General features: G+C 42.2%; 1 protein-coding gene across 1 annotated transcript in view; it reads left to right on the top strand.

Moving 5' to 3' along the window:
- The first annotated feature begins 592 nt into the window (after window positions 1-592).
- The window catches only part of LOC148040939 (dynein regulatory complex protein 11-like), a 153,074-nt gene continuing 139,748 nt past the window's right edge, over window positions 593-13,918 (top strand). Inside the window, exon 1 of the mRNA XM_087674810.1 lies at window positions 593-798. Coding sequence (XP_087530936.1) covers window positions 761-798 — 38 coding nt within the window. The 5' untranslated portion in view covers window positions 593-760. The remainder of the gene's footprint in view (window positions 799-13,918) is intronic.

Below are 13,918 nucleotides of genomic sequence, written 5' to 3'. Positions count from 1 at the left end.
TTCTTGCCCACTTTCCAAGTGGAGATATGTATGTCTTTCTTAATATTCATTAACGTGTATAGCTCCTTGGTGTCTTTATCCACTTTTTCATGCATCTTTAACCCCATCATCCAAACATGGTGTGCTCTTATTTTCCTTTTTTGTTCCTCCTCTAATGTGTCATTGATGAGAGAGAGAGAGAGAGAGAGAGAGAGAGAGAGAGAGAGAGAATTAAAAATCGAAGGGAGAGAGGTAAGAAAATGTGTATATATAGAGGTGAGAGAAGAGAGATGAAAATAAAAAAAATTACGAGAGAAAGAGAGGAAAAGAGTGAGGGAGGTTGAGAGAAGGAAGAAATTGAGAGAGAGAGAGAGAAGAAAATAGTTAGAAGCAAAAAGGGAAAAGAAGAGAGAGAAAGAGGAGAAATGGATTGTTGAGCGAAATTAACTTCGCTTACTGCTTTGCAAAGCACGAGATGCTAATATTATAAAATGTGATTTGACTCCATTTAGCTACTAAGTAAGATGGACGCCCCAAATGGGACCACATGTAAGAGTGGATAATCTTAACGGGAATCGATGTCATTTCGCGTCCAAAAATTTTGAATGTAAAGAAAGTTTAACTCGATAGTTGTAAGGTTGGTTCTGATATGGAAGGGGATTGACGCGGGCGTCGAGTGGGGAGGAGGAGGAAGGAGATCGATCAGCACGTGATCGACAACAACGACGACAGAATTCCAGAGGAGCGTCGGAGGTTTTCAATTGCAGGAGAGAAGAAGATCATGCAAGGATATGGAAGTGCGCGGACGGAAGAGAGAAGGTGAGGTCTTGGACTTGTGAAAGATCGGACTGATAGGTTCGCAGAAAGAAAGAGCAGTGAGGCACGTCGGTTCCACCAACAGAGATGTGAAATGCTGAGACTGAGAAACACACTGTATCTTCTCTTTGATTTCATTGCTCCTCATAACACCTTACCGTTCTCTTCCAAGGCCTCTTGATGCAATCCGCGACTGTTTCTTTTTCTTACAGTCGATGGCCATGAGGAGGATCAAAGTATTGGCAGAATAAGAGTTCTCAACTGGCCTTCTGAGTGGCCCGATTTTTTTTGGGGGGTTCGTCTTAGTCTGGACCTTCATTCCACAGTACTTGTGAATGCACAAAATCTGAGACGTGTATGTCTCAGTGTCGTCGCTAGAAGCGCATTGTCACAACCGCAAAGCGTGACCATAGTACACAACATTCAAACCATCATAATGCGTGCCCTTGGACAGGCAAACAGCCTGAGGATGGCGATGCACAGCACCAAGCAAGCAACACGCAAGTTGCAAGGCCTTTATTTATAGCATTCTCCACCAGTGTGAACGACGTTTTGATAATTTTCTCTCTTATTGTTTGACTTTGCATTGTTTTCTGTGTTGGGGGATTTCTCATTAGTTTGCCTTTTCTCACACCCCCAATCAAGAAGAATCATCATAATGATAGGAATGACGATTGCATCTGTAACTCACAGTGAAGATCAGGAGTCAGACTACATACGTAGGCAGGGTTGACCCTCTCTAAAGCTCACCAGTGTATCACACGGAAGTTGATCAGAAAGCAAGACGATTGCTGGGCGTCCTCTCCCTTCCCAAAATAAAAAAAATGCAAATAACAAATCAAATCACAGCCAACACAAAGTTTGCAGCCACCAGAGACGAAAACCAGCCTGAAAACATTGTCGCCTAGCTTTGCACAGGAGCAGAAAGTCAAAACACAGATGCTGAGCACAAAAACACAGGCAGGGACAACATCGAATGCGGTTGACCTGCATGAAAACTGGTCGCCTCAGCCTGCAAACACAAAATGCAGATTGCTGTAGCCAAAACACAGGTTGAGCAGTGTTAAACAGGCTGAAAGTCGGCAGCAAGGGCTGAAGAACACTGGCAGCAGTTCTAAGACAGGTCCAATCAGCAGCGGACAGTGTAAAACACAGGCTTGTAGTAGACGATATTGGCACCATAGGACGTAACATGGACGTCCAATACCATGTCAGAAGTGGGTGCAGTGATGGAAGTCTATAAACTTGCTGCGTAGACTGCACAAAACAAGAGAGAAGAGAAACACTACAAAGAAAAAAGTGTGAGAATGTGCAATGGAAGAGAGACACGAACATAGGGAGAAAAGGAGAAGAGAAAAGACAATAGGAAGAGAAGAGAAATTTGTACTGAATCTAAAATGAATGCTGAATACGAGGGTGGACTGATCAGCCCTTGCATGCAGCCCAAAGCATTAGTGAGGGCACCGGATCAGGCTGGAAAATGATGACAACATTGGAGATGGTGACAGCAACGGAGATGAAGAGTGTGCAGCCAGCAGTCCTTGACAAAGAAGGATAAGAATGTTGCAATATGTTAAAGCACTTGCAGAAGATAGAAAGGAATGATCTACCGAAAGCTTGATTGGCCATAAATAGTCAAATAATGCCAAAACTAGCTGACTGCATAAATGCAGTCTGATTGCATGTAATGGAAGGTGCAATGATGACATGGTAGATCTAGGGTTGATTGTAGCCAATCTAGGGCAAATCAATGATAGATAGGTTGCATAGTCTCTGGTAGGGCATAGGAAATGACTATAGATAGTGACTAGAAAAGGAAACGCACACAAAAGTGAAGGGGAAACATAGTCATAGCTCCAATGTTCTTCTTAGACTCTGACTAGGGCTCACAACTAGGAGATGACAAATTGATAGAAGAAAATGGTAGGCTAAGATCCCCTCTCAGATCTTGGGAGTATTTGAAGACCCAACCACCTCATGCGATGAAGCATGAAAGCCTTGGGCAAAGGCCGCTGGTAACTTAAAATCCACAATCCACTTGTAATGTGTCTTATTGAGGAACCCTCAGCGGCACAATTTAGTGGTCCATCAAGAGATTTCCTAAGTGACGCCGCTCGGTACTCCTTAAAATATCATGGGGTTTGTCACCTAGGCTTCTTTTGAGTCCACTCCACAACAGAAGTGTTTTGGCTGAATCCACTAGGATCCACTTGAATTTGGGTTTCAAAATTTGATACTAAGGTCATCTAACACCTTATTTGGCTTCGATCCTTGAGCCACTGCATTTGCAAGTCAACTTGAACTGAAGTGGATCAATGTCGCACTTAGTTCATAGTGAGTGAGAAACGAGGGGAAGCGATGTGTGTTGATCCCTTTACCTATAGGATGTAGTCTCAACTCTGGTTTCTTCACGGCATTGTTCGGGATCTAAGACACACTAGACAATCACACATTCGGTCACTTTCTAAATCTAGCATCTTGAAGTAAAACTCTTAGCTTATCGAGACCACCCATTCGTAGGACGGATCTGTTGGGGATCTTGTCCTCTTGCTTTCCTTGAGGGTGTGTTTTAGTTGTTTAATTATCCTAACACATCTATGTTTGACATGCAAAAATAACTTCGTTAATTAGCCATTAACATTGGTTCTTTTACATAATTTAATTGTCACAAACACAAAGACAATGCCAAACAATCCTTTGAAAACACTTGCAAAGCAATATATTTTTATCCCGCATCTTCTTTAAGGTGCAATGCCAACCCAGCATTCCATCCCTTAATTTGGAACTCTGTTCAAATCTCAAGCACACGATCTTCTAATCCGTCCTTATCTAGCATCAAGGCCTTCTAGAAAGTCCATTTGGGCTAGTAGGGGTTAGGTTGGTCTTGGATAGACCCAAGGGATTTACAACAAAACCCCCCTTGGTACCCTTGTTGCCTCCTAGCCTAAAGTCCTCTCTACGGAGAGACCTTTTGCATTTGGGGCTAGTCTTAGTCTCCAGTGCGGTCAAAACAGGCCCTTAGTGAAGGGCTTCTGCCACTAACATTGGGGGAGGTTTAGTACGTAACTAGAAATCTGTCCGTGAGGGTACAAGAACTTTGTATAAATACACAATCAAGCAATTAGCCTATCATCATTAGCTAGGAAAACATTCCTTTTTCATATTATCAATCCAGACAACCATTTTGAATATTCCATATGAATCAACCAACTTATCTTGGTTAGGAAGACAATCTCTTTTTTCCAAAATAACAAGTCTAAAAAAAAAAGGTAAATCAATAACTAAAACAATAACCTTCGGATACTTACAAAAGAAGATGTAATTTTGCAACAACTTATTCTTCCTTAGAGTGCAGTTACAAAGTGACACATGCTATTTTCATGAGACTTAGATCCGATATCAAAATAACACATCTCTAGCCTTTCTTTCACTTCACAAGCTTCTTTCTCGATGATTCTACACTTTACTTTATCATGCACAATCCGTGCGTACTCTCTTCATTTCTTACTTTATCATGCACAATCCATGCGTACTCTCTTCATTTCGGTTTCATGAATAGTCTTTATTTAAACAAGTGATTATTTCATCATTGCTATGCGAAAGCAAGCTAGCTTAAGTAAAATAAGATCAAACTAGCACCTCGACTTGCGTTACAATTGGAAAGTTATTATATTGATAGTTTGATACCTTGGATCTGAAGCACTTCTCTGGCTTGGATCAATAGTCCTGTCTTCGAAAGCTTTGATTCTTAATTGATGGTTTGAAACTGAAATGACATAATTAAGACTCTCTCTCTCTCTTTCTCTCTCGCTCTTTCTATCTCTCTCTTTTTGTCTTCCTCTACTTCTATCTCTCCTTTTCACTTCCTGTTCTCCTTCCCTTTTTCTTTCTCTAATTTCCCTTTTCTCCTCTTTCTTTCCTCTTTTTTACTATCTCCTCCTCTTCTTCTTTTACTTCTATCTCTTCCCCTCTTTTCTCTTTTTATTTTCTCTTCTACTTCTCTACTTCTACCTCTCACTTCCTCTTCTCTAACTCTCCTTCTCTATGTTACCCTCTTTCTCTTTTTTCCTTCTCTTGCCCTATTGCCATAAGAATGTGAAATTTTATTCCTTTGCTTAGCATTTGATTGAAAGTAATCAAATGTGCAAATGTGACATGTACATGTGAGACTTACGTCAATTATTTCACAATATGAGACTCAGGACCTTGAAATATAAGTTGGTGCCAAAGGCAAAAGTTGTAATAAGTTATGTCTGATAGATACTTGGTGATACCTAGTATTAGATTTTGGCCTGGATCAATTTATTAGCCATTAATGTCAGTGTGGTGACATTAGAGACTATGTATTAATTAACTAATTAATGTTGGTCTAAGGACTAATAATTACTTAGGGATACTTGAAACACAAATTGACCTAGCTTATTTAATTATTGATTGGTGGAAATTTTTTGAGCATTAGAATAACTATTAAATTAATTTTTAAAATTAATATTTTAAAAATTAAATTAATAAGTTGGATAATACTGAAAAATGGGATTAGAAGGTTGCTAGTTGGCAAAATTTGCCCACATAAGGGGAAATTATGTCTTTAGGGGCTAGTGGAAGTCTATTCTAGCCATTGTGAGAGAGGAGGTTATTAGAGAGTAAGGAGAGGTTGCTGATGTGATTTGCAACCACTTGGGATTAGTCCTACAGCACGTGACAACAGTTTGGAGCCCTCTAGGAGTAGATGACAGCAGCCCAAGGTCTTGGTGCACAATATATAGGGGATGACATTAGTCTTTTTGGTGGTCCTAAGTTGTAGATGACAGCTTCCATGGTGATTTGAGCATAGTAGCAGTAGCTTTTTAGTGTTTCTCGTGATGAAATTTTGAAAGTTCTCTCTCTACAACATTCTCTCTCATCCACCAGCCATCTCTCAAGTTATCTCAACATTTTCCAACATTTTAATCAATCTCTACTGTAAAGGCTAATTTATAGCAAAAATTATTAGGGTTTTGATAGTTACTTGGGGATGCGTGCTTAGGATTGAGGGCCTAGGACTTAAATTCTAGCAGTTGAATTTGAGGAATTTTAGGGAGATTTTAAGGCCAGTCAACTAGTATCAGATTTGGGGTTGATTTTGTCTTTCAAGGAGCAAGGTGTGTTAAAAGATGATGTACCAGCGAGACAGTAGGGTTTGCGGGGAGGAACACGGAGTGAACTCGGCAAACATGGAGAAGAGAAGAGAAGAGAGAAGAAACTCTGATGAATGAAATGATGAAGTTCCGAATCATGGAGTGAATGTGATACAAGGGACCAAGGGTGCCGTAGCACAAGGAAGATGATGAAGACAGCCACGAGCCACGAACCGCAATGTTCTCCTGAAGGGGTGTGAGGGTAGTGGAGAGGCTGGAGAGAAGAGGTGACGAACTGAATGAATTAGCCGTAAGGAATGAATGAGAGAGTGGCCTATAAATAGACACAGTCAGTCTAGGATGGCGCCCCTTTTTGGGGCTGCAAACCCTAAACGCAAAACGTAGAAACGCAAAAACGCAAATAGCAAGAGGACTTGGATTAATGGAGGAGATCAAGGGATCTTAGTTGTACTCCTTCCATTTGGTATATAAGATAAAGAATTATGGCAAGGGGCGCCAATTTTGGGGTCAACAAGCTGTCCAATGTTCAAGATTAAGTGGGAACACTTGCATTTTCAGTTTATGTGAATTTTATGCTTACTGTAATTAGTGTTAAATCAGGTTATTTACCATCCTATCTAAGGAGAAAGGTTGGTTTCAAGGTTTCATTGTTGGGATACCATCAATTTTCTCAAATTGATGGGCATGAGGCACCTGATTGAAGGTTAGAAGCTTTGCTCTAGTAGAGCAGGAATGTCTTCAGATAGTGAGATGGGATGAACAATGTAGTTACTATCTTGATCTATAGTGAATCTACTAATTTGGTCATCACGTCAAGAGAGATGCCTAAACAAGCACCCCCACTTCTATTGTTGTATCTGATAGTGTACCATGCATAATCTTTTGAGATTAGGTTCAAGTTTTACAAAAGCACTTGATCAATAGAATTCAATTCTTGTAGGCATATGACATTGGGGTTGATGGCATAAACTTTCAACAATTCCTTGATTGTCTTTGCCCTTTTTGGATCAATCAAGCAAGTTGTGTTGTAATTGATTATAGTAATTTTTGCATATTCATTTATTCTTTTTTTTCTTCATCCCTTTCTTCTGTGCATCTTTCCCCTACAAGAAGGGGTTGCTATCATTATGGCCTACCTCAGAATACCTTGTTTTGATCTGCTGAGAGTTTCCTCCATCTTTTTAAGGGCTAACTATTAGGATTGGGCTAAGTGGAAAATTCAGTCCCCCCTAGGAGCTCTTCTTCTTCAGTTGTGTGAACTCTACATCCTCATTCGGTTGGTCTATGTTAATATTTTCATGATTCTTGGGAGACTACCCCCTATTTTTTGGCTGAGTCTCCTCTACAATAACCTCATCACAGTCTGACTCTTCCTAGACTTTGTTTTTCCCCCTTGCTATCACCCTCTTCCCTCTGAAAGTTGTTCAGATCTCCCTCTACGCTCATCAAGAGGGCTATGTATCTATTATTGTTTTTTCCTTTAGTGTTATTACTATTTTTATTCCATAACTAAACCTTGTTTTAATTATTCCCCCTCCTAGTCACTATTTGGAACCCATCTTCTTGGGGTTTTTTAGTTTTGGGAGCAATGTCATTTCTTGGACAGTCGTCAGCAGTCGGACAACAGGCAGGTATAGGTGCCACGTGGGACAGCAGGTACAGGCATCCCAATTTGATGCAGTCGGACAGATTTTGCAGTATTTTATGTGCAGTCGGTTGCATTTAATGCAGTCGACCTGCTGCTGTGATTGCTATTCTTTTTGGCTATTTATAGCCAGTTGTTGGTACACTCCAATCATTATCATTATTCAGTGATTTCAGATTCTGATCTTGAAGATCTGTTGGCTGAGACAGACTGTGCTCGGACTGACGGAGATCGAGGTCATCAAGTCGGAGACATACGTAGAATTGGCTTCTTTTTGAGGAGAACCGTTTTGGCCTGCGATTGAAGACCTTGCGTTCAGATAAGGGAGGTGAATTTATGTCTAATGAGTTTGCTCGTTTTTGTGCAGATAGGGGCATTCACCAAGAGTTTGCTAACACCAACACTCCCCAAGAGAAGGGCATTTTGGAGTAGAAGAACCGAAGTGTGATTGAGATGGCACGCACCATGATGGAGCATCGACAGACACCTCAGTTTCTGTGGGTTGAGGCAGTGGCTACCGCTGTTCACATCCTTAATCGATCTCCCACTTTGACTGTTGACAGGATGACACCTTTTGAGGCTTACTTCGGGACTAAGCCTGATGTCTCTTATTTCAGGGTCTTTGGGTGTAACGCTTATGTACACATTCCGAAGACGCAGCGTGATAAGTTCGAGGCGGCTTCCTGACGACAGGTTTTTGTTGGCCAATCCCAATCCCAAGGTTATCGTTTGTTTGATCCCGTTAAGCGGGATGTCTACACAAGCCGAGATGTGGGGTTCATGGAAGTACCGGCCACAGAGGGAGGTGAGGAGCACCCCGTCTTGGGAGATCCAGGGGAGAGTTGGGCTCACGAGATAGTTTCTTTGGAGCCAGAGCCTCTTGATGGAGATTCTTCTTCGGATTCAGAGTCTTCTCTTCCACCGGCCACCCCCGAGGAGCCTCTGCCGGTGGATGTTCCTGAGTCTTCAGCAGATGGAGAGCGATGGGGAGAGGTTCGTCCTCCTCCTCGTTGGGCCCGTGACACCCTCCGAGATTCAGGGATTGAGGGGGTCCCTGAGGATTGGGAACCGCAGGATGGACCACGGAGGTCATGGAGAAACCAGGCACATTCTTCGGAGCTTGTTTGCTCCAACTATTGTTTGCTGACCCGTGTTATGTAGGATCGAGAGCCCACTCCGGTGAAGGAAGCTTTGCAGTCTGATCATTGGGGGAAGGCCATGGAAGCCGAGTTGGAGGCTATTGAGAGAAATGGCACTTGGTCTCTTGTGCCTCGTTCCTCTCACAAGAAGGTGATTGGTGTCAAGTGGGTCTTCAAGACCAAGTACCTTAGCGATGGTTCTTTGGACAAGCACAAGGCTCGCCTTGTTGCTAAAGATTTTGCTCAACGCCCAGGTATTGATTTCCATGATACTTTTGCCCCCACTGCTCATATGGCGACTATTCGAGCTGTTCTTGCCTTGGTTGGCCATAGGAGATAGCTTGTTTATCAGTTGGATGTGAAGTCGGCCTTTTTGAATGGTGACTTGTAGGAGGAGATCTATGTTGAGCAGCCTCCTGGCTTTGGATCCTCAGATAGGCAAGTTTACAGGTTGAAGAAGGCCTTGTATGGTCTCAAGCAGGCTCCCGTGCATGGAACGAGAAGATTGACTCGTTTCTTCAGTCGAAGTTGGGATATCGACGCTCCAAGGCTGATCCGCAGGCTTTATGTGCACACTTCCGAGGTTGGTCGTGTGTTGTTTGTGTTGTATGTTGATGATTTGATTTTGACAGGGGATCATGCATAGAAGGTCCGAGAGACCAAGACAGCTTTACATCAGGCATTCAAGATGATGAATTTGGGGCTTTTTCATTTTTTCTTGGGTCACGAGATTTATCAATCTCCGAGGGGAGTACATTCAAGAGCTCTTGGTGACATTTGCGACGGAGACTTATCGGCCCATTACTACTCCTATGGATCCGAATTAGAAGGCCACTTTACACTCAAATTCTCCCCTGATGGATGCTTCACGCTACCGTCAGTTGATTGGATCCTTGATTTGGCTTCTTAACACTCGTGTTGATCTTTGTTTTGCTGTGGTCTTTTGGTAGGGTTCATGACGGAACCCAAATAGGTGCATTGGCAGGCTGCCCTGAGGATTCTTCGGTATTTAAGGGGGACCTCTGACTTAGGGATTTCTTATCTCACAGGTACAGATGCTTCCGATCTGGTTCTTGCAGGTTGGAGTGACTCGGATTGGGCTGGCGATGTGGACCGCCGACGGTCTACTATAGGCTATTGTTTTATCTTGGGTACAGGTGTTATCTCTTGGAGTAGCAAGAAGCAGCCCACGGTAGCCCTTTCTTCTACTGAGGCGGAGTATCGGGCTGTGTCTTCCACCACATTTGAGGTTGTGTGGCTTCAGAGATTGTTGGAGGAGCTTGGCTGCCCCCAGACTCGTCCTACTCTTCTGCGGTGCGACAATGAGAGTTGCATTGCCTTGGTACGGAATCCAGTATTCCATGCTCGGACGAAGCACATTGAGATCTAGTATCACTTCATTCGGGAGAAACTTCTGGATGGGACCATTGATGTGGAGTATTGCAAGACGGAGGATAATCTTGCCAATTTGTTTACGAAGGCGCTTCCCCAGGCTCTTCTTCAGCAGCATTCCAGATTCCTTAGCCCAGGATCTGAGAGGGGGTGTTAGACAGTGTCATTTCTTGGAGAGTCGTCAGCAGTCAGAGGTACAGGTGCCACATGGCACAGGAGGTATAGGCGTCCCAGTTTGCTGCAGTCGGACAGATTTTGCAGCATTTTATGTGCAATCGGCTGCATTTAATGCATCCGACCTGCTGCTGTGATTGCTATTCTTTTTGGCTATTTATAGCCATTTGGTGGCACACTCCAATCATTATCATTATTCAGTGATTTCAGATTTTGATCTTGAAGATATGTTGGCTGACTCGGGCTGACGGAGATCGAGGTCATCAAGTTGGAGACATATGCAGATATTTCCTCTGCCCCCTTGTGTATTTCTGCACTCTTATACAGCATACTACACCGCAGATTTTCTGCGTTTACACTGTCTCCTTCTCTCTCTCTCTCTCTCTCTCTCTCTCTCTCTCTCCTCTTTGTGTTCACTCTCTCTCAGTCTTTGTCCTATGCTTCCGTATCGCTGCACTCTGACAATGTGGACATCAAGTTGATAATGTTGGTTTAGACCAAAATGTGGATCCTTCTAGGCCTTTAGAGGAAGAGGAATTTGATGACTGGTTTAAAGATCAATTGAGGACAACAATTGAAATGTTAATGCAATTGGCAAATGATCCTCAGTTCATGCACTTTTTGAACCTCTTAAAGGAGAGTAGCGAAGGTAAGAAGATGAAATCATCTTAAAGAGCTTTGGGACAACAAGATGTAACGAAGGAAGAGCCAATACAACAGCATGATGTTCCAAACATGGGTAGTGAGCATAAGCAAGTGATGCTAGTGGGACAATTAATGCATATGTAAGGCCAACTTGGAAGTGCCAATCCAATGTTTTTTGGATAGCAAGGCATGCATGCAACAATGGGACAATTGGGTTACTTTGGTGGTGGCACTAGTTTCCATGCTATGGTGGGCTAGGAATTGCATTCAGGGATGTATGACACAACTCCTTATCATATGGAGCAACCCATGCATGGTATGTAAGGCCCAATGTATCTAGGTATAGTTGATAAGATATATAATCCCATGTAGAGCAATGTTGGTATGACGTTGGGGCACAAAGTGGCAAGTTTGGCAATTTATATATGTAGCCATAATGTTTGGGATTCATGGTATTAATTGTGGTCATGCACATGCTATGTATAGTATTGGTCATGATGAAAAATGTAGCTATCAATGCTTGCATGAGCAAAAATACAGCTATTCATGAATGCAGTGCATGGAAAAATGTGTCTTGCTATGATTGGTAGTATGCAAATTCCCATGCACAATCACATTGCAATGGTCCAAACTATGCAAAAAGAATGTTTGCTAATGCACCTGGCGCTCCTAGCATATCAGGTACACATGAGAGACTAGTTAATTGGATGCAATGTTCCATATTAGTTAAGTTTGAATTGCAGCAATGTGAAAGTATAAAGCATCGCAATGCTTAAGGGAAAGTATAAAGCATCTCAATGCTTAAGGGATAAAAAAGCTTGCAACCTAGTGAAGGCTTTGATGCATTTGGTGCTCCTAGCATGTCAGGTATACATGAGGGGCTAGTTAATTGGATGCAATGTTGCATATTACTTAAGTTCGAATTGCAACAATTTTAAAGTATAAAGCATTTATGCTTAAGGGACAGAAAGGCGTGCAACCTAATGGAGGGTTTGAAGCAAGTAAAGTTAGAGATAAAGTTTCCATATTCTTCTTGGTGAAGCTTCAGTATTGTTTCACCAATAGATGCAAAGTGGATGGGAGAGGATAACTTGGCAAACCATCCTCAATTGTTGCAACTTAGTGAGAGCCTTTCAGTTAGAGTTGACTTTGGTTCAGGCTTAGTCAGGTCTAGTAGAGTAGGGGTCTAGAGTGGTATTGCTTGATACTCAAGGGGGTGGTAGAACTTCCACTCCAGTAGTTATGGACAACTCTCGTATTTAGTGGATCTTGGATGTACTTAGCATGCATCCAAGGTACTGTGATGACATTGTTAGCTTGTCTATGTTAGTTATATTAATCTATCATGGGGATGTGAAATTTGAGATACTTTAATCTTGTGGATAACATTTGATTAAGTTATTAATCAAATGTGTAAGGTTGTTTAGCACATATGATGCATATGGCAGTTATTTGATGGTAACCGGCCAAAGACCTCGAGGATGCAATGGATGTCAAAGGCAAAGTTGTAATAAGTTATTCATGACGTGTACTAGGTGGTACTTGGTGTTAGATTTTAACCTAGATCAATTTATTGGCCACTAATGTCAGTGGTGACATTAGAGACTAGGTATTAATTAAGTAATTAATGTCAGTTTAAGAATCAATAACTACTTAAGGATACTTGAAAGACGATTTGGTCTAGCCAATTTAATTATTGGCTAGTGAAATTAAGTTTTTGAGTACTAGAAATAATTATTAATATTTTAAAAATTAATTTAATAAGTTGGATAATGTTGGAAAATGGGATTAGAAGGCTATCACTTGGTAAAACTTGCACATACAAGTGGAAAAAACGTTTTTAGAGGTTGGTGGAAGTCTAATCCAATCATTGTGGGAGAGAAGAAGGTTGTTAGAGAGCAAGGAGAGACTATTGATGTGATTTGCAGCCACCAAGGATCAGTCCTACAGCATGTGATAGCAATGTGGATCCCCCCAGGAGCTGGTGACAGTAGCCCAAGGTCCTTTTGGTGCAAGTGACAACAGCAAACAGGAGGGGACAACAGTCTTTTTGGTGGTCCTAAGCTATAGATGATAGCTTCCATGGCTGTTTGAGCAGGACAACAACAGTTTTTTAGTGTTTGTCGTGATGAAACTTTGAAAGTTCTCTCTCTACAGCATTCTCTCTTATCCCCTAGTCATCTCTCAAGTTATCTCAACATTTTTCAGCAATTTGAACATCAGAGGAAGAAATTTCAGTCAATCTCCACTGTAAACCCTAATTTACAGTAGACATCAGGGTTTTGACAGCCGCCTCGGGATGCATGCTCAAAATTGAGGGCGTAGGACTTGAATTCCAGCAGTTGAAATTGGGGAATTTTAAAGAGATTCAAGAGGCTAGCCAACCAATATTAGATTTGGGGCTAAATTTGTCTTTCAAGGAGGAGAGTAAAGGCCAATCCCTAAGCAAACCAAGGGGCAAATTGGTTTGGAGGCTTGCTGGTTAGTGTTGACAGCAAGAGGCACTTGGATTAGCAGAGGAGATCAGAATATCTCAGTTGTACTCCTTCCATTTACAATATAGGATAAAGAAATATTTGCCTTCATACAATATACGGATTTGTTCGTACGGTATGATTCGTATGGTACGTATCCATACGAATTTTTAGGCCTATTTGGGCCACCTGGTCTGTGCGTCATCAATCTCGCGTCCCGCGTTTCCTGCGCCCTTGCCTTTACTCTTGCGCGTTCCATCTGCCTTTGTGGCACGTTTTGGGGGGATGGGAAGCCTTGGATACCTCATCCCACCCCCTTTTCCAGCCATGCACTCCCCCCCGGCCCTCTTTGGATTCCTTCGAGCTGGCAGCCCTCTCTTTGACCGTTGACCCCTCTTTGATTGTTTGAATTTTGACCCTTCTCTCATCTACAAAAGGTACTCCTCTCCTTCATGGTTCCACACCAATTCAGCAAGTACTTACCATTCTCATCTTCCTCTCTTGGATCTTGATTCT

Source organism: Lygodium microphyllum, chromosome 1, assembly GCF_053477565.2.
Source record: "Lygodium microphyllum isolate KBCC chromosome 1, Lygodium_microphyllum_v1.1.10, whole genome shotgun sequence".
Classification (NCBI taxonomy): Eukaryota; Viridiplantae; Streptophyta; class Polypodiopsida; order Schizaeales; family Lygodiaceae; genus Lygodium; species Lygodium microphyllum.
Note: the sequence above shows the minus strand (reverse complement) of the source record. Positions and strands in the feature narration are given on the sequence as shown.